This window comes from Thalassophryne amazonica, chromosome 13 (genome assembly GCF_902500255.1).
Source record: "Thalassophryne amazonica chromosome 13, fThaAma1.1, whole genome shotgun sequence".
NCBI classification, from domain to species: Eukaryota; Metazoa; Chordata; class Actinopteri; order Batrachoidiformes; family Batrachoididae; genus Thalassophryne; species Thalassophryne amazonica.
Window position 1 is genome coordinate 36,645,588 of NC_047115.1, and position 20,841 is coordinate 36,666,428.

The 20,841-nt window shown below is 38.7% G+C and overlaps 1 protein-coding gene across 3 annotated transcripts in view; it reads right to left on the reverse strand.

Moving 5' to 3' along the window:
• The window catches only part of parga (poly (ADP-ribose) glycohydrolase a), a 79,119-nt gene that overhangs the window by 35,912 nt on the left and 22,366 nt on the right, over positions 1 to 20,841 (reverse strand). For all 3 annotated transcript variants that reach the window (XM_034184547.1, XM_034184546.1, XM_034184548.1), the window contains 2 exons: positions 17,289 to 17,381; positions 9,141 to 9,295 (listed from right to left, as the gene is read on the reverse strand). In XM_034184547.1, coding sequence (XP_034040438.1) covers positions 9,141 to 9,295; positions 17,289 to 17,381 — 248 coding nt within the window. The remainder of the gene's footprint in view (positions 1 to 9,140; positions 9,296 to 17,288; positions 17,382 to 20,841) is intronic.

Consider the following 20,841-nt stretch of genomic DNA (forward strand, 5'->3'; position numbering starts at 1 on the left):
CGATAAACTCTAGTCCCTTTTCTCTCCATTGCTCCATGAGACAAGGATGTCCTTTGTCCCCTCTGTTATTCACTCTTGCTATAGAACCTTTAGCCATTTCATTACGTTCTGCAAAGGACGATAAAGGCATATTAAGAGGTGGTACGGAGCATAAAGTATCGCTTTACGCAGACGATCTGCTACTATATATCACAGATCCTACAAAATCACTGACGAAAATTAGGAATATGTTAATGGACTTCGGAAAAGTTTCAGGATATAAAGTTAACTTATCAAAGAGCATACTTTTTCCAATTAACTCCATAGCTAAACAAAACAAAAGCATTTTTGCCTCGTTTCCTTTCACCATTTCGAATAGGTTTAGATATCTGGGAATAAATGTGACTCAAGAGTTTTCTGGCCTCTTCAAACATAACTTTACTAATTTATTTCAACAAACAGAAGAAAACTTTACAAAGTGGTCTAAGTTACCTATCTCGCTTGCCGGAAGAATAAATATAGTCAGGATGTCCACTTTACCCAAATTTTTATTTGTTTCAATGCATTCCCATCTTGTTAACAAAAGCATTTTTCAAGAGAGTTGATTCTTTAATTTCTCAGTTTATCTGGAACAAAAAGACACCCAGAATTAAAAAAACATTCTTACAAAGACCTAAAACTATGGGAGGAATGGAACAGGGAGCCCTGTTTTTGGCTCATTATTGGTCTTGTAACATACGCTGCATGTCATTCTGGGGTGGAGCTCATAGACTTGTTTGGGAACGGATGGAAAGTTAAATTTTTTTCTCCTAATGGACTGAGGTCTTTAGTTTATTCAAACCTTGAACTTGGTAAATATAAATGCAAAAACCCTGTGGTATTTAATTATCTTAAGATTTGGTCTCAAATTAGAAGGCATTTTCACTGGGATCAATGTTCAATTTTAATGCCGCTGGTCCATAATCAAGCCCATATTTTGTTTTCAGGGTTGTCATTTCAACAATGGAAATTCAAAGGCGTGCATACACTTAAAGATATATTTATTGATAATGCCTTTCCCACATTTCAACAACTCCAGAAAAAGTTTAACATAGACAGCAAAGATTTTTTCAAATACGTGACTTTGTCAGAGAAATATTTCCATCCTTTCCCAATGCACCGCAGAGTACTGCTTCAGATGATTTGTTCCTGACAAACCCACTAAGGAAAGGGGCTATTTCCAGGATTTACAACAAACTTTCACAATTAGACTGTATAGCCACATTGGATCACCTGAAAGATGCCTGGTGCAGTGAACTAGGTGTTAACATGACTGAGGAACAGTGGACTACAGCGCAGGAACGGGTTCATTCCTCCTCAATCTGCTGCAGACATGGACTAATATACCGTATTTTCCGGACTATAAGTCGCACTTTTTTACATGTTTTGGCCGGGGGTGCGACCTATACTCCGGTGTGACTTATAAATGAAAAATATACCGGTAGGATCTCAATTAATTTACTGTAACAAAACAATTTTACGTGACAGAGTCGATCTATGTTTTAAAATGGCCACCGGAAAAGGAAATGCAATGCATCATGGGCACTGTAGTATGACGGCCATCCTATAGTTCACGCTGGTTGCGATAACCAATCAGAAACAGAACTTTGGATGCGTATTCCTCACCTCACCCACAGCGTGTGAAGCTGACGAACTCGGTGCTTGCTGTTATTCCGGCATGGCGAACAGAACAGCTTCAACCCTTGGATATCAATGTGAGCAGAGTGTTTAAGTTGATGCTGAGAGCTGCGTGGGAGCATTGGGTGAGCGACGGCGGAGGATTAGCGTGTGCACTTGGAAGGAGCTGGCGTCGATGATTGTGAAAAGCGTTTGAAGCAGACGAACATGGTGTTTATTCCGGGACGGCTAACAAGACAGCTTCAACCCTTGGATATCAGTGTGAGCAGAGTTGACGCTGAGAGCTGCATGGGAGCACTGAGCGACGGCGGAGGATTAGCGTCTCCACTTGGAAGGAGCTGGATCGACAACGCTGGGAGGTCATGAGCTGCGCAGGTAGACGCTGCATGGTTCGGCTCGCAATGTGGTCCGCAAAATACAAACATATCCGTAGGTAAAATGCAGCTCACGAGAGGGCACTCGAGGCTTGTGTGACTGTTCCTGCGACTTCTGACTACCATAGAAAAATAAAAATTTTAACGTTACTGATAACATAACAAGACAACGGAGAAGGCCCGAAAAAATGCCACCAAAAAGAAAATCATACTCTGCAGATTACAAGTTGCGACTGGTGAAATATGCATCCGAAAACGGTAGCCGTCACAATATTATCATCTGAACTTTTCATGTTAACATACCTGTATGTCCATGGGACTTATAGTCCAGTGGACCTTATTTATGGTTTATTTTTCTTTATAATGGATAAAGTGGCTGGTGCGACTTATACTCCGGTGCGACTTATTTATGGTTTGTTTTTCTTTATAATGGATAAAGTGGCTGGTGCGACTTATACTCCGGTGCGACTTATAGTCCGGAAAATACGGTAATTTAAAATATTGCACAGATTACACCTGTCCAAATTGAAGATGTCTAAAATGTTTTCAGGAGTAAATCCCACATATGATCGTTGTGGCCAGGCTCCCGCTTCATTGTCACATATGTTCTGGACATGCATTAATATCGGCACTTACTGGGTTAAAATATTTGAAACACTGTCTGAAATTTTTAAGAAGAAACTCCCCCCAGATCCATTAATGGCATTGTTTGGTGTATCTACGTGTAAGGATTTAAGTAAAAAAGAAATGCATGTTTTGAGTTTTGTGACGTTGTTGGCGAGACGCCTTATATTGTTGAATTGGAAAAGCAAAGCTCCTCCGACCCATCCAGCCCTATTGAGAGATGTTATGCACCATTTACAATTGGAAAAATTCAGATATTCACTGAGAGACAATGTCAAGCTGTGCCACTCAACATGGCAACCCTTTATGGATCATTTTAACAAATAAAATGTGACCAGCGTCCTCCTGGTTTTTTATTTTTTGGATATGTTAACCTAGTGCAGGTATAGTGTTCTTTATATGTACATGACTTTCTTTTTTTTTTAAGGGGGGGGGGGGGGCGGATGTTTTTGTTTTATTTTATATATATTTTTTTTTTCCTTCGGGTATACAGTTATGAATGTAAAGATAAGAGTAATACTTGAACAAGTTATTATATGATGATACTGCTATGTTGTTTATTTCTGTTAATGTTGAAAATAATAAAATCAATAAAAAGATTGAAAAAAAAAATTAAACAACTGAATGAACATCCTCTGAGGCCGGTGATCCCATAATTCTTGCCAGGGGTTGTATGATCCCTCCAGCATGTCCTCGGTCTTCCCCGGGGCCTGCTCCTAGTTGGATGTAGCAAAAAAAAAAAACATCTTTAAGGAGATGACTGGAAGCGTCCTTGCCAGGCACCCGAACTACCTCAGCTGGCTCCTTTCGATGGAAAGTAGTAGCAGCTCTACTCCGAGACCCTCCCAGATAATCAAGCTTCTCACCCTGTGTCTGACGGACAAGGAGGAACCTCATTTCCGCTGCTTGTATCCACAACCTTGTTCTTTTAGTCATTTCCCAAAGTTCATGAGGACCGGAGCATGAACCTTAAATCAACAGACAAATTGAGGGCCTTGCTTTCTGGCACGGCGCTTTCTTCACCATGACTGTACGGTATAGTGTCCACAGAACAGTGGACACAACTTCTTCCCACTAGTGAACAAGACCCCAAAATACTTTCATTTTTCCACTTGTGGCAATAACTCACCCAGATGGGACAATTTACCCTTTTCTCGCTATTTAATATCAGAAAGATTTGCCCGTTCCAAAATCAAAATGCCACTCAACTCCTGGTATAGCCCACAATTATCTCTTGCCTCAAAGACTGCAACACCCTTCTAACAGGCTTTCTGACTTTGTGTTTGTTTTTAGAACCATACCTCAGCAGTTTTTTTTGAAGAACTCAACCCTTTTATTTCCTTTTAATTACATATTTTTTGAATGTTAATTTTCCGTCTTAATGCATTTATAAATTGTTTAGGTTCGTGTTAAAATATACACACAGTATTATTAAACAGTATTATTATTACTACTACTACTACTACTACTACCACCAGTATTTTTATTATAATATTTTATTTTTACTTCTATTTTGTCAGGAGATGGACCATTTTTAAATGGACCATAACGTAAAGAAGTGTTTTCACTTTCTTGTGTCATCCATATATTTTTAATGTATTTACAATTATATTATGTACTTACATTGAACTTGCTAAATAAAATCATGCACGCACACTTAATATATAGATGATTTACTGCCCCCTGGTGGATTGGCGTGTGAGTCCAAAATGTAAATATCAGTGTCCATTGTTCAGTGTTATTAGCTAATATATGTAGCTTATCTAAAAATATTAGTCCTATCAATGTTTGGTTTTGGTACTGTTCATCCTTGACCCAAAATACATACCAAATGGCAAATATGAGCTCACCCCAGTTTGTGCCTGATTAGAATTGCACGCACACATGCACGCAGAGCCGTTTGTGTTTTCTGCATTCTGCTTTATGCAGGTGCTTTTAATGTGACAAACAGAGATTGTGGCAGAAGACATCAAAAGCACTACACATTTCACTCATGGTGCCAACAAGACCTTAATTCACTCATAGTAACAGCAACATAACACTTAACTAAACTGCCTAAACCAATTGAACTACAAAAACACAATAAATCAATAACACTAACAAAACTGTTAAACTAACATGAACCACAATAACAACATTTAAAATACCAAAACCCCAAACTCCCATGGTGCATTGCAGCACAACGTCCATTGTTTACTGGTTAGCTAAAATTGATAATTTCTCCAAAAATATTTGTCCTATCAACTTTCCATTTTCGTAGGGTTAATCTGCAAATGAACGCCTTTGCGTTTGTGCTGAAACAACGCACACACACAGACATGAACATCTGTTAGTTTGCACTGTAACAGCGCACTGTGCACACACAGACATGAATATCTGTTCCTGTGCATTTTTACGGCGCAATTCTTTGTGTCATAGATATTCTTTGCTATTTGATAAAGACATTTATTCATATAGCTATATTTGCTTGAAGTAAGCATGACTGCTAATTGTACTTTACTTGGAGCCAACGTGAGGGAAAACTCAAAATAGTAATGCCATGACAATCACTTGTTTAAAGAATGCGATTCAGGAGTGACCTGACTATTTTAAACACGTGCTGAAATTAGTCAAGCCCTGTTAGGAAGTTTCTACTTTTCTCCTTTTTTAAAAAAGGCAGGCAGTTTAATGGTGTGTTTCTCATTTCAAGTGCAAATTAAATTCATGGTCGTGAATCATGATTTTTTTTTTTCTGTATATAAGTCGCAGGACCTCTTAAACTACTAAAAAAATGTGACTTACACTGTCTAACTCACAAAGCGCCTATTCAAACATGGCTTTTGCGTTTTCCATTACAGATTCAATTACTTACTTCCAAATATGTAAAGTACTTGACTTTCAAAAAAGAAAGAGAGAAATCAAAACTAAAAAGTTTTCTGTTATTTTCACCTCCTGAGATATATATATATATATATATATATATATATATATATATATATATATATATGCATCAGTTAACTGAGGACAAACATTGACATTTCTGCCAAAATGGCAATCAGTAGATTGCTTGTTTTGGCTTGTCAAAGACAGAATGCAACAGTAGCTGATAAGCAAAGTGACAGACACTCCCTCAATTACAGGGGGAAGAAAGGGCCAGAAGCCATCCAGGATCCATTTTAGCATGCAAGGGCTGTCTTGTGTCATCTTCTCAGCAAGACCTTTTTCTTTTTATCTTGCTCAGGGTGAAAAAGCTGATAGTAAAAGCAGAAATGTCTGGAAAGCAAGCAATGTCAGTGGCCAGAATCAGCCAGACCTGCAGCTGGAATCAATGCTAACATCATTAGAAATGTCTCTTCAATTAATCTGTCAATATTTGATGGGGACAGAAACATCATGCCCATGAGTGAGTCCAAGGGTAGGATTAAAGTTCCAATAAAATTAAGGAGATGAAAAGGTTAATGTGAACTGTCAGACATACATCAATTATTACAAAAATTAATATAATAAATATTCAAGTCGTTAGGTCTGGGAACATGCGCTGGTGCTCACCACAACCACCACATTATAATAACATTGCTCAACCCTAGTTTGAGACAGCATGGGCAATTTTGAAACTATGTTGTGCTAAAACTACTCTTTCTTAGTATCATTATGAGGCATTAGTAAGCCAATCTCCAATACATGAGGCAAGGACACAAAGATTTTACATACCAATTTGTCATTACTACAGAATAGGGAAAGGTGGGTTCCTCAAAGTAACTGCTGAAAATTGCAATGAGGGCAAATTTGGTCAAATGGATTATCTGTACACATGGACCATACCCATGTGTTCTGGAGTACACAATAAATTTTGTAGAGTAAAATAGCTTCTACCAGGACTACATTTAGTCCCAATGCAAATAGCTTTAAATAAACACTATCATAGTGAAAAACAGCCCGAAAATGACCATGCCCTTTTTCATCCAGAATGTTACTTCAAATACAGCTGTATTTTCTAAACTGCAGCAGCTGTAGATTTTCCAAGGTATTCAAAATGTTCAGAATAACCAGTGCATGTTGGGGAAAGTCATAGAAAAGTGTGAAATTTCTATTTTGACATTTTCAGAGAAAGCTGCTAATGTAAGTGGGTGAACGTATTACTCTCTGGGTTATTGGCTTTTGAAGTTAGTGAGATGCCCGTCAAGAGCTTATGGAGTCATGAGATACTGGACAGATGTGCTTGGGGATGTCAACATCTTTGCAGAAGAATGAAGGTCCAACAATTTTGGGTCATGGTGTTTCCTGTCTTTCTGTATTACTGGAGTAAGACACAGGCGATAGCCAGAGATCTAAGGTGATGACTAGATATCTTTGGTACCAGGTCTCTTTGGGTGATGCTTGGTTATTGCTGGAATGACTATGCATCATTTAAATGGGTACTTCTGGAAATTAAGATAAGGAGGACCACTTGTACTGTGAAGAAAAGTACCCTATCGCACTTTGACCATGCAGCACCGTTCTTGGGACATGATTGAGAATATATGTGCCTCAGTACCGAAGACCTCAGTGGCTACAGGAGGCAGACATCCTTTTTCACATAGCTTCGGCCAGTCACATGTCAGGGTGGTTGCTATTTAGAACCAAAGACGGTTCCATACTGAGATGGATGGATGCAACAATGTGCAGCACCATCTCATGCTGCTCGACCTCACCCAAATAAGGCCCAGCAGTCTTAAAAATTTACTGTGTACTATGTAACATTCTATTTACATTAGATTTGTACACTGGAGTAGCAAGAAAAAGCAAAAGACCATACCCATTTTCACTGTCTCTCCCACTTACACACATATACTCTGCTGTACCCCCTGCTGTCAGCTTCCTGTAAATCAAATTTCAAATGGCACAGATCTATTTAGGTGTCATATAATTAAATGTTTTCCTTTTGTCCAATGGAAAGAATATTTTCATTCGGTGAAAGATGGAATCTTTCATTTAAAGAGGTAGAATGCTTTATCTTTCGACTCAAAAATATTCTTACATTGCACAAATAAACATTCATTATTTTATAGTAATGAACCCCAAAAAATAGATCAAAGAAAATAAATATGATTTGTGTCCGGAATGTTTGCTGATCACCTGGTAACCAACAAGGATGATGCAAATTCAATTGGTCTACTGAGTCAGGACATTAATAGAATATCTCCAAGAGATCAGATGGCACTCTAAACACCATAGAAGCCCTGCAGCCAACCAGACAAACCAGAACTGTTATGCCTGGAATGGAGGGTTCAACAGCCACCAAGGAGCCAGAAAACTCCTGAAGGACCCCAAGCCCAGCCACAGACAACCCCAGGGTCACCCAAGTAAGCAACCAGCGGCAAAGGGTGATCAAGCACCCTGAGAGATCCCATAGGTCTACTGCATCTGACAAGCAAAACACACCAAAGGGTCCACCCAACCAGGAAGAGAGAAGGAGACAATCTGCACAAGAGTAAGGCCAAATGTATTAGAGACAACCAGATGGAACACCTAGCCAAGCTGCATAGGGACACCTCCCAAAACACACACTTTAAATTAAACCCACGCTTCGGGCCTTAAAAAAAAAAAGGGGGGGGGGGGGGAGACCATATACTTAAATTTGATATTGGTTGAAAATCATTTTATCAAATTTCTTCAGCAGGAAACACAAGAGCATTCAAAAATAAAAGGATTTTTCCCACAAGAGAGCCAAGTGTGTTCATTCCACATCCTTGTTTCTTATCTACATGTTGTACCAGTAGAGCAGAAAACACAGAAACAACTTGATAATAGGAACCAATACATGTACACGTTTGAGTCAGGAGGCTCAGAGAACACCAATTTAACACTTTAACTGTGAAACTCACTTTCACACAAGTGATAAAGCAAATTGGTAACAACATAAATCCCAACCTCATGTTACTAGACAGTCCATGCAAGCTGCAATAAATGTTCTTAATTTTGAAAGTATGTCTTGCACACCAAAAACTTGAAATACATAAAGTTTTCACTAGCTTAATGGGTCAATCTGAAGTGGAAAAAGCAAAATGGATATAGTTGTGGTTTTAAGAGTAGCAGTGCTTGCTTCTGGAAATGGACTAAGTGACAGGCTCCAAAGAAAAACTTAGTTAGTTTGTTTATATATATATATATATATATATATATATATATATATATATATATATATATATATATATACACACACACACACACACACACACACACTATACATTCCATTCACTAAAGACAAACAATTAGGTATAATGACGCCAATAAGACCAACCATATCCATGTCTGACAGCATGGCAGACTTTTAGCATTCTTCTGTAAGTGTACAGACATAACCAATAAAGCTAACTGAGAATCAATAGGAGTGTTAGCATCACTGCAGAGTACGGCTTAAAGTAATCTAATTTTGTGGCTAAAACACTAATAACTGCTGCACACTCAATTACTTGAGCGAGCTAGTAATCACTCTTCACTTTGAAACAATGCAGTGTTTCTCTTTACCTGTAGAAGTTGATCTCAGGATAGTTGCAGTACTCTGACTTGCGCGAGTTACGTCGTGGAAACGTGGAGAAGAAGGCATTGGCTAGAAGACAGGCTATTTGCTCCTGAGACAGGGTCAAGGAATGGTTTGTTCTCGCCTTCAGTAGGAGAATGGGCTGGGAAGCACAGATTGGGGAAAAAAACAGACTGAAATCAGAATAAAAGATGAAAGAAAACATGGAATCAAAAGTAAAAGGGAAAAAACTAGCAAAGGAAATCTCACACACATCAACCATTTAGTCCAATTATGGGTCACGGGGGGCTGGAGCCTATCCTAGCAGTCATAGAGCGCAAGGCGGGATACACCCTGGACAGGACTCCAGTCTGTCTCAGGGCAACATGTAGATAAACATATTCACACCCGCACTCACACTTATGGACAATTTCAAGTTTCCAATTCACCTAACCTGCGTGTCTTTGGATGTGGGAGGAAGCCGGAGCACCTGGAGGGAACCCACGGAAACACAGGGAGAACATGCAAACTCCACACGGAAAGGCCACAGGTGGGAATCGAACCCATGACCTTCTTGTTGTAAGGCAACAGTGCTAACCACTAAGCCACTGTGCTGCCTGCAAAGCAAATCAATTGGGGAAAACATGGAGATACGATGCAAATCACAGACCACCACCACAAAGCTGCAAAAGTGCATTCCATGAGTCCGACAGCTAATGGGGACAGATAATTAATCTAACAAGGACAAGAGACAAGCGGACTTCCATTAGGTAAATGGTTGGTAGTAATTAAGGGCCTGGTTTCTTGCCCTCTTCCCTGATGTGGTTGGCTTGTTCAGACCAACAGACCCCATCCATCTTCACTGATTAGACCTAAGGTGCCTCCCAAGGCTTTCCAGTTAGCAGATCAATATACACTCTAATAACACACACACATAAACATTAGCTTTGACACATAAAGGCACAACAAAGAAACAGGAGCCAGGAAACTTCATTATACAATGACTACAAATGAAGTTCTTCGGAGGCAAAATCACTAATGGTAGTTTTGTTTAACATAGTTCTGTTTTTGTTTGTTTTGTTTTTTGGCTCCAGGAATGGATTCCACCAACCTGATCCGATTGGAACCTGAATAAACTTCATTTACCATGCCTTTTTATAAGGAAAAAAAAAAGCATTCACCCTTTAACATTCACACATTTTTATTAATGTATCATATCGAATCAAACTTAAAAAAATATATGTTCTTTATGCATAAAGTTTTTTAAAAGTATTAACCCGTTTTGCCCCACTGCCAACAATTGTTGCCGAAGTGTATCACTGTCATTTTCTACTCACAATAAAAATAAAATAAAAAAAAATCTCAAAGGTACTAATGCAACTTTTTCTACTTATAAAAAAAAAAATCTGGCCATAAACGGGTTTAATATCAAAGCAACAAACAAATCTCAAACTATCAAACTGGATCAATATTGGATACTGGCTGCCTTTATTGTACAGTGACACAAATCAATTGTGACTAACAGTCGCCTGGGTTTTTTTTTTAACCATATATAGATGGTAGCTTAGTGGTTAGCAATGTTGCCTCACAGCAAGAAGGTCATGGGATTGAGTCCCACCTGTGGCCTTTCTGTGTGGAGTTTGCATGTTCTTCCCGTGTTTGTATTTTGCATTAAGAGTTACATATACAGCTTCAAGATGAAGTGGTAGAGAGGAGAATTTTCTTAAAAAGACTTGAAAGTTCAGTTATTTTTCCAGAATACACATGAGATACAAAAGCTGATATTTGAGGTTTTGATGTATGAAAATCCTTCTCTGCTCTACTCCACTATGAAGCTGAGCGTGGTGAGGCAACAAAGGTTGCACAATGTGTAATTTCTCCAATCACAACCACAGAAACTTGTTACGTCTTCAGGGTTGTCTGGCTGTCTTGGTGGCTTTCCTCACTCATCTCCTTCTTGCACAGGCACTCCTGTGTTTGATAAATGTCTCCTCCAAAGATATTTACCATATCGTACCATATTGTTTGCATTTCTTAATAACAGATGTAAATGTCCGAGACATATTCACTACCTTGGAAATGTCCATGTATGTCTGACCTGTCTGAAGAAAACAGGCTCTAAAAGTGATGATTTACTTGTGTTACAGCAAAAGGTGCCATTTACTTACGCAACCCCTCATTCTGGCTCTATTTTTATTTCAGTTATGTCATGTTGTGGAGATTAATATTAACAGAGTATTAAGGGCATCATTTTAAACATTTTTATACATAGAAGACTCAGTATTTATTTTTAAAGGTGATGTCATTCTGATATTCAGACATGTAATAGCTCAAGGTTTCACAAATTTTCTGGCACCACTGTATAAGATATTAAGTGTACAGTCTCTCTAATTACAGCCAATGAAGTTTGTAACTCCTTCAGAGTTGAGATGTCTCTACTGGTGGCTTCCCTCACTATTCTTTTTCTGTATGGTCACATTTGAGGACAGCCTGATCCAGGCAGATTGGTGCTATTATCAGGGGTGCACATAACTGGTGCTCATGGTACTTGTGCTTGCTAAAAACAAATGTGTAGCAGAAAACACAAGGGAAGCGCTTCATAAGAGGAAAGCAATGACAGACTGTAGGAAAAGTGTTTCCCTCTGTTGCGCATCAATTATGTTTAGCACACATGAGCACAATGAGTACCAGTTATGTGCACCCCTGACTATTATATAAGGAAGTGCGATTTTCTTTTCGTGTCATAAAACCCATGTAAAAGCTGACAGACAGTATATTTTGATAGACACTGCAACTAACCTCAGGAATGCATGATGCAAAAACAAATCAAATCTTAGAATCACTACACTGGATGACAGAAATATGTTGCACTTTTTTTTTTTTTCAAACTTCAGAAAAAAATGGCAGTTCATTTTATATAGCTGCTCCCAGGTTTGTGGAGCACTGGATGTAGAAAGGAAACGTAATTTCCTCAAAAGCAGAAGCATAACCCATCGGATGGATGAGTGGACATTAGACAGACCTCTCCTCTCTCAGGCCTATCTTATAATGAGGCACCTCTGGAAATAGACCAAAAAAGGATATTCATTAGGCACCACTTTGAAGAGCTGATTTTGCAGGTCCACTGTCTAATCTGTTTTCTTTCCTGCCTGCTGACTACAGATACCTACTCAAAATCTGCCACCATTTCAAAACATTTTTATTGTAATACTCAAGCTGCTTGCCAATGCTGTGGATGGACAGGTTATGGGGGACACCAGAAAAATTAGAGCTTGGGACATTAAATCTTGTAGTTTTGCACCATATAAAGAACATACAATTGTAATCACACTGGTGGGATGGAATTACAGAAGTCAAACACAAGCTATGATAAGGTGAAAAAGTTGAAAGATTCCATTTAAATATCTATATACATAATACATCTGTCTGTCTGTCTGTCCGGGATAAACTCCCAAACTATAATATGTAGCCCTAAAAACTATATATATTCTGAATCCTCATGACATGGGGAACAAACTGGTACCATTTATTTAAAAAGTTGAAATTAAAATTACACCCAAAATAGCCATTTATATAAGACCATATAGTGTTGTACCATGTGCGATAAACTCCCAAACTATAATATGTAGCCCTAAAAACTATATATATTCTGAATCCTCATGACATAGGGAATAAACTGGTTCCATTTTTTTTTTTAAAGTTAAACTGAAAATTACCCCCCAAATAGCCATTTATGTAAGACCATATATCACCACTCCAGCAGGTGATTTCACTGATTAACTGATTCCACCTACTGAAAGTGATGTTAATCAGTGAAATCACCTGCTGGAGTGGGTGGTTGCACAGAAAGCCTGTACTCTCTCGGCCCTTTCTGGAACTGGTTTGAGACCTCTGCCAGTGTTGTACCATATGCTTTTCATGCTGCCACTTCTGTCTGTCCGGGATAAACTCCCAAACTATAATATGCAGCCCTAAAAACTATATACGAGGGCTGTCAATAAAGTATAGGTCCTTTTTATTTTTTTCAAAAACTATATGGATTTCATTCATATGTTTTTACGTCAGACATGCTTGAACCCTCGTGCGCATGCTGAGTTTTTCCACGCCTGTCGGTGACGTCATTCGCCTGTGAGCACTCCTTGTGGGAGGAGTCTTCCAGCCCCTCGTCGGAATTCCTTTGTCTGAGAAGTTGCTGAGAGACTGGCGCTTTGTTTGATCAAAATTTTTTCTAAACCTGTGAGACACATCGAAGTGGACACGGTTCGAAAAATTAAGCTGGTTTTCAGAAGAAAAATCGTTTTTATACAATAACTTTTGAACTAATAAAGACATAAAAGTGATTCCAAGTTCTAGTGGTATGTTTTCATGGTCAATAATGTCAAATATAAAGGAAAGAAAAGTGTATGTATCATAGTTTTGGTTGTAACACTGAACTGTTGAATAGATCACTGTTCCAAGGAGGGAATCTCTTTAGGGTCAGTGACACTATGGCCTTGTTTAGAGAAGTGTTTCATAAATGTTAAAAAATTCATATATTTGCAGTTTAGTTGAATAATAAATTGAATTTTGTCTCTTATTTGTTTTTGTCTATAAGCATATGCAATATCAATATCAGTGCTCAGATGACAGCAGCTTCTGGGAAAGGTGCAAGTTGCAATAAACTGTGATGCCAAGTGCTAAGGATACATGCTCCCTGCAGCTCCCTCCACTATTTTTATGAAAAGTGCACTCTGAAAAGCTTTGCAAATTAAACATGTGCTGTAAAGCATTTCAATAAGGTTTTAAGATAAATTTGAGTTATTCTAAATTTTGAGACCTTAATGTCACTATTTTACTGTATGCAAATATCGGTTTCAAATATCATTATCAGTCTCCTACATTTGTAATAACTGGTACTGGACCTGAAAAGCCAAATTGGTTGACCCTTAATTCAGAGTTGATATTCATATAAATGACTTCTCCCTTTTACACTCTGAGTTGCCACAGCCAATCACATATAGATAACACAAAATGATATTGAATTAATTTATAGTAACTTATGCACACATCTATGTCAACAGTGACGAGCAGTCATTTTCCTCATGAAAAGAGAGAGGAGAAAAAAGAATCTGTTGTGCGCAGAGCTGAGATCATTACTGCAAGAAACCTCCACATTGTGAACAAAACAAGCATAAAATGCAGCAGGACCTCATTAAATACGCACAATATTTGCAGATCTATCGTACTTGCAAATATGCTTAAATGAAATGTGCTGACAAATAATTAAGGATGAATAATGAGCCACGTAGCAGGTTTTTTTGGTAGGAGTCCAATTATTCAACAAACATGGAAGAATAGTGGCTCTTAGATGCAGAATATTTGGCTAAAGAGGCTCATCTCAGTGTGGTGCTAATTTCAAGAAGTTCAAAATTTAGCAGCAACAGAGTGGTGCAGTTTGTGTACGAGGCACTACGAGGACAAACGAGGATTTTAGAGGCATGTTAGTGGACTAGGCTGCTAAAAGCCCATTAACCGAGCACCTGGCGGCTACGAGGACAGGACAGGCTACATTGGACAGACTATTTTGGCTCCGCCTTCTCGTGCACTTTATCATGACAATCCCACCTGCTTTGTGCGGTGGACATTGTATATAAAATAATTATTTGAGATTGGATGCTGAAAACACCTCTAATCGCGTCAGGAATCACAGAGGACTGTTATAGCTGGAGCTTTTTCCCCCTGTTTTTCCCCTCTCTCTCTCTCTTGCTTCATGAAGTGGAGAACATATTTGGAACAGCTTAAAAAGGTAATTATTTGTAATGTTCACATTGTAATAGACTGGTAAAACAGTTGCATGTTCATTTCTTCTTTATAAGCAGCTGTAAAAGCATGTTTATGATAGATTTAACATGTTATAATGGATCACATGAGCTCCGCTACGTGCGCACTGACGCAATGACTCACACTCAAGACGAGCATTTACACAGAACGCGAGCACGCAAAAAAGAGCGATTTTGCAGACAATAACGGACAAACACAAAATTAAAAGTTGGATCACCAGTGTCAAAATGATTCTCAAGCCGTGGAAAAAATAAAGCCAGCGAGAAGAAGTGCATAGGCAACTGATGGGTTTTGTGTTTGTGGATCTTGTGTTGTGCTGTTTTTTTTTTTTGGTTTTTTTTTGGGGGGGGGGGGGGGGTGAGACACACAGGTGCAGGTGTATATAATTAAAGCAGCCACCTCATTGTGGAGTGTTTGTTTTTTTGGTCACAGAGAAACCTCTCCACAGTAGTTCTTTTGCCTCCATCATTTTTCCAGCTTTGCACTGGGTGCACATGCAGAACTGCTGCATTTAATAACTCTGTAATTCAGGTGAACTGCAGCCTGATGCGCACACCGGCCAATCTTTTTTTGGACTGTGTTTAAAAAAAATGTGACAACATCTTGAATGGATGCTGTGAATTGAAAACCCACACTTTAAAGGGATCAAGTGTGGGAGGGGTGGAGGGTTGGCCCAAACCCATGCCTAAAGGTGCACCAACATCGCGTTACATGGCGCTACATGGATCATATGTGGCTTGACATAGATCATATGTGGCGACACAAGCCATTCGAGGCTGGACGGGGCTCAAATGACAGGTCGTGGTGGCTCACTAGAGGCTGATACCTGGCACATGCGAGGTACTTAGAGGGTTCTTCATAGCAGATAGATTTATTTGTGGATCATTATTCGAATAATCACTGAAATTTCTGACAAATTCATACGTGGCTCATTACTCATGGCTTTATTATTTGGTGGGACCAAGGCTTTACAGAAACAACATTAACAAAAAGGCATAAGCAGCAACCATGTGAACGAGGTAGAAATGCAGACTGTACACTTAACAGAAATGGCCATCTTGATGTATAGTTGTGTTTATATTTTTTGTTTTATGTATCTTTTCTTATTTTCTGATACCATTTGGGGAAACTAATACTGATTTTTTCAGAAAATTTAAATGTAAATTGCGTTCCCACAGAACAGAGGCTATAATGACTACATTCAACGCTGACGATGGTCAAAACACTGGAATGAAACACTAACTAAACAATGACTCCAGTTCACATAAAATAACAATGAAAATAAAACACTGATATAATAGTGAGTTTCAAATTCAAAATACACAGATTATACAAAACATATTAAACTTTGCAGCTCTGCAATATACTATCTTACTTACATGTTTCTCACATTTATCTTCTTTAACCAAATAACTACAGTGGAACCTTGAGATAGGAGTTTAATTCATTCCATGACCAATGTCATAAACCAATCTGATTTTATTTCAAACAAATTTTCCCCATTGAAAATAATTAAAATTATTTTAATCTGTTCCAGCCTTGTAAAGCATCCCCAAACCACTCTAAATTATGAAAAAATTATTTTTTTAATTAACAAATAGACATGTATACTTTACCTGTGCATAATAAAATATATAAAATAAAAGAAAGTTTTATTAAGTGTTCTTACCATAGAAACAGATGAATGCGGTTAACAGGTGGAGGCGGAGAAGGGAGAGGGGAAGGTTTGCACACATTGCAAACACAAACTAAACTTAAAACTGTAGATCCTTAAAAGGATCATACAGATGTAGCTTTAATTGTAAACTTGGAGATCTTTTGGATAAAAACCTATCCAAAGAGGTTTGCTTGCGGAAATGTGACAGACAAGTGTCATTAAAAAGTGCTGAAGCACGACCCAGCGGACACTTTTTCTGGGTGTTTCTTTTCAATGAAGCAGCTTCTTCTCCTCTGCTGTTATATATGTCCTCTGTGGTATTTTTTCCAGATTCGTCACAGTTAAACACTTGTTGCGGGACATAGGATTCCTTTGCAACAAGTGCAGCAAAACGTGTGATGTATTCTTCCCCTGCCTTAACGTCCCCAGTAGAAGCTTCTCCTCCTTCTTCTCTCCAGTTTCCTTTTTGCTCCGGTGGCGAAGCACGACTCATAACTCAGATTTCCGCTCATATTCCAAACAAAAATATGGACAGAGAGACGGCTCGTATTCAAATAACTTGTATGTTGAGTTGCTCATATGTCAAGGTTCCACTGTATTATCTTTACATTTGCTGTTGTTCAAAATCCTAAAAATTTTCATGACATATTCTGCGCACTGAAATAGAATATGCACTTACCATTGTGCAGAGCCGAGGAGCACTGAGCGCCAAGTCTACCATGGCTGGTAGTATGACTTCAAATAGCTGTTGCACCTCACAATGCTCAAGGCACTACAAAGAAAAAACAGAATACACATAATTAATATCAGAGTAAATGAGACATGTCTTTGGAGCTGAATATTTGTTTAGGCTGACAAATACAAGTATGACTAATTAGAGCTCAAATAAAACTTTGACCCCGCTTTTTTTCCTGTCAAAATGCTTAAGCAACACATCTCAAATGACTTTTTTCTTGTTCAGTAACAGCTGATACCATTAGTACCATTCACTTCATATTCCAACATGTTCATTGTCAATGGAGTCTACCAGGGACAAATAATACAACGCATGTTTGGAATAGTTCCTGTCGTTCTGGTCTCAATGATGTTAACTGGAGTTGACATTAAAAATAACATTGTTTTAAAAGAAGATTTAAGTTTTGAAATACCAGTAGTTGAAAAAACAATTAGATTTTTGGATGTCAATGAGAATTCTGACCAAACTTTATAAATCTGCGTCTTAAAGAGAACTTAAAGAGGCACTGCACAACTCTGGTCACTTTGGTCATATTCTCCTCTATGGAGCTCCTCCTATAGCTCGGAGTACATATTTCACAAAACTGTCATAAAAACGTACTGCCAGCCCCCTTTCTCCTCCGTCCATGTGTATTTGTTTTCAACAGAGCCAGCGAACGCAATTCATGGAGCCAGATCTACTGAGGTGAGCAATGATACACAGTATCATATATACAAATGCAACAACAAGAACACCAGGTCTGTATCCATTTTGCATGTGTGGCAAATCAAGAATCAAAAATCCAGTCAGTATCTGGTGTGGCCGCCCTATGCCTCACTCAGTGTAACATCTTCTTTGTATAGAGTTGATTAGCAGCCAGACGCCATCGAAGGTGAGCATTTGCTCATGCAAGTCAGTTACAATGACGGGCTACAGTCAGGTTGAGACCCTGTTGAAGACCACAAGCATGCAGATGAGATGGTTTCCCTGAGATGGTTTCTGACAGTTCGTACAGAAATTCTTTGGTTCTGCAAACAGATTAATCCAGCAGCTGTCCGGACGGCTGGTCTTAGACTATCTTAGAGCTGAAGATGCTCGATGTGGAGGTTCTGGACTGGTGTGGTTAGACGTGGTCTGTGGTTGTGAGGCTTGTTGGATGTACTGCTAAATTCTCTGAAACACCTTTGGAGACAACTTATGGTAGAGAAATGAACATTCAATTGACAGCCAACAGCTCTGGTGGACATTCCTGCAGTCAGCATGCCAATTGCACGCTCACTCAAAATTTGCAACATCTGTGGCATTGTGCTGTATGATAAAACTGAACATTTTAGAGTGGCCTTTTAATGTGGCCAGCCTAAGGCACACCTGCGCAATGGTCATGCTGTCTAATCAGCCTCTTGATATGCCACACCTGTAAAGTAGGATGGATTATCTCGCAAAGGAGAAGTGCTAACTAACAGATTTAGACAGATTTTGAACAATATTTGAGAGAAATGTGTCTTTTGTGTATATAGAAAACATTTTAGATCTTTGAGTTCAGCTCATGAAAAATGGGAGCAAAAACAAAAGTGTTGCGTTTATATTTTTGTTCAGTGTATTTTGTGTTCTGTGAAAATGGAAAGACTATACATAGAAATTGCTGTAATTGTAAACAATTAAATATTTTTCTTAAAGCACTTGAATTAACACTAAAATTCTACATTATACACACATTTTGACTGTGTTATCTCAACTCCAGTGTGGTGGTGTACAGCGGCAAAATTCCAAAATTAGTGTCACTGTTCAAATACTTATGCACCTGGTTGTAAAAATAATTATTATATGGTATGGGATTTTGCCAACTTCTGATTGGCCCATTTGCCACTTTCTGAGCTGTACCACATGCTGAACTGACCACTGGTGGATCCGAGTAATCCGTGCGTGCGAAACAAGTACACCTCACACGCATTGTAGCGCTAGCTAATCGAGCAATGCCTTCTATCGATAGCGACCAATCAGATAATGCGATACAATGCCTACTTTGGCTGTCAGTTTGTTGACAAGATGGCAGACGACAGGTTTGCGTTTGTTAGCGACGCTGATTTAAAATGAATTTTACACAAGAAAAATGCGAAGAACACCCGGAGAAATACACAGTCAGCAGCTAACCTGTTTCGCAAGTACGTCACTGAAAAGGAACATGCGCCCAACTTTGAAACTTATGGCAAGTGGATGCTTGACGGAGTACTTGGTCGATTTTACGCGGAAGCTAGACAGGTGAATGGCGAACTTTATAACAAGCCTGATGACGCTTCGTCATGGACTTAACAGGCATCTCCAGTCGATTGATGGGATGTCATTTGGTGCAGTATGACAGTAATAATAAAGAGTTGAAACCTGAGATTGTTTATTCAGTTTTAGTATGTTTGACAAACTCCCAATTTTCTTGTTTACCATATAATAAAGCAGTTATAGGCCGAGGTGAACCCCATCCTGACCAGATCTGCATAATCACGGGTACACCGAAATCAAAAGTCTATAATTGTATAAAGCTCAACATGATAAATACTCTGCACCTTTATTGATGCAAAGCGTTTTTATACAGGGTAGAAATACAACACAAGTAGCTAAGTGGTAAATGAAAAAGGTAAGGAGGATATGGTAATAACCAAATACAAATACCCAAGCTCAAATGTGTAGTTCTTCTACATACAACAAGAAAATTCTGTGTCAAAGATAACAGAGGCATAATTTTAAAGAGAAAACATCCACTTCCTAGATATTGCTGCAATGTGTTTTAATACTGAAGGAATAAACGAGATGGGGGGAGCTGAAAAGCAACACAGCACAGGACCTCTTACAGAAACAACTGTCATAAATCAGGAACTGAGCCTGCTGCGGCCGAAGCATCCATACTTCAGCCTGTATCTTACCTCAGCACCCATTTGCAATTCCCTCTAAAATAAATACCCAGTTATTCCACCAGAGACCCAGATTTACAACGCAATCACTTATGAGTGTATTGGCTTAGAATGTCACAGTCATCAATCACTCGCCTTATTTTATCAAGGTAAGCAGATGGGAGGGTAGGGCTGCACTGATTAAATGGCTTTTTTGGTGCAAATGCAAATAACGAGTTGTGGAGAGGGAGACACTGTGACTTGATTTTAAACAGTAGGTCAATGGTGGGTAATTTGGCCAGATACGTACATTTATATGTCTGCAGAGAAGGTCTGTCTAAACAATGTCAGAACTAATGAGCTGACAGACAACATAAAGTCTTCCTGTGGGACTAATAGGTGGTAGATGGTGATACAGCAAGATGAGGGTAGAAAAATGATCCCCACACTAACACACAGCTTAGGCTGCACAGAAATAACATACATTTCCCATCTTTATATACAGTATGACACTGATATTAGCTTTAGGGATGGCAAGTTGGAGATTTACCCAATAGCTACTTTCTGTACCAGTTATTAATCACCCACCAGTTCAAAAGAACGAACACCGGGATTTTAAAATTCATTCTGTATGA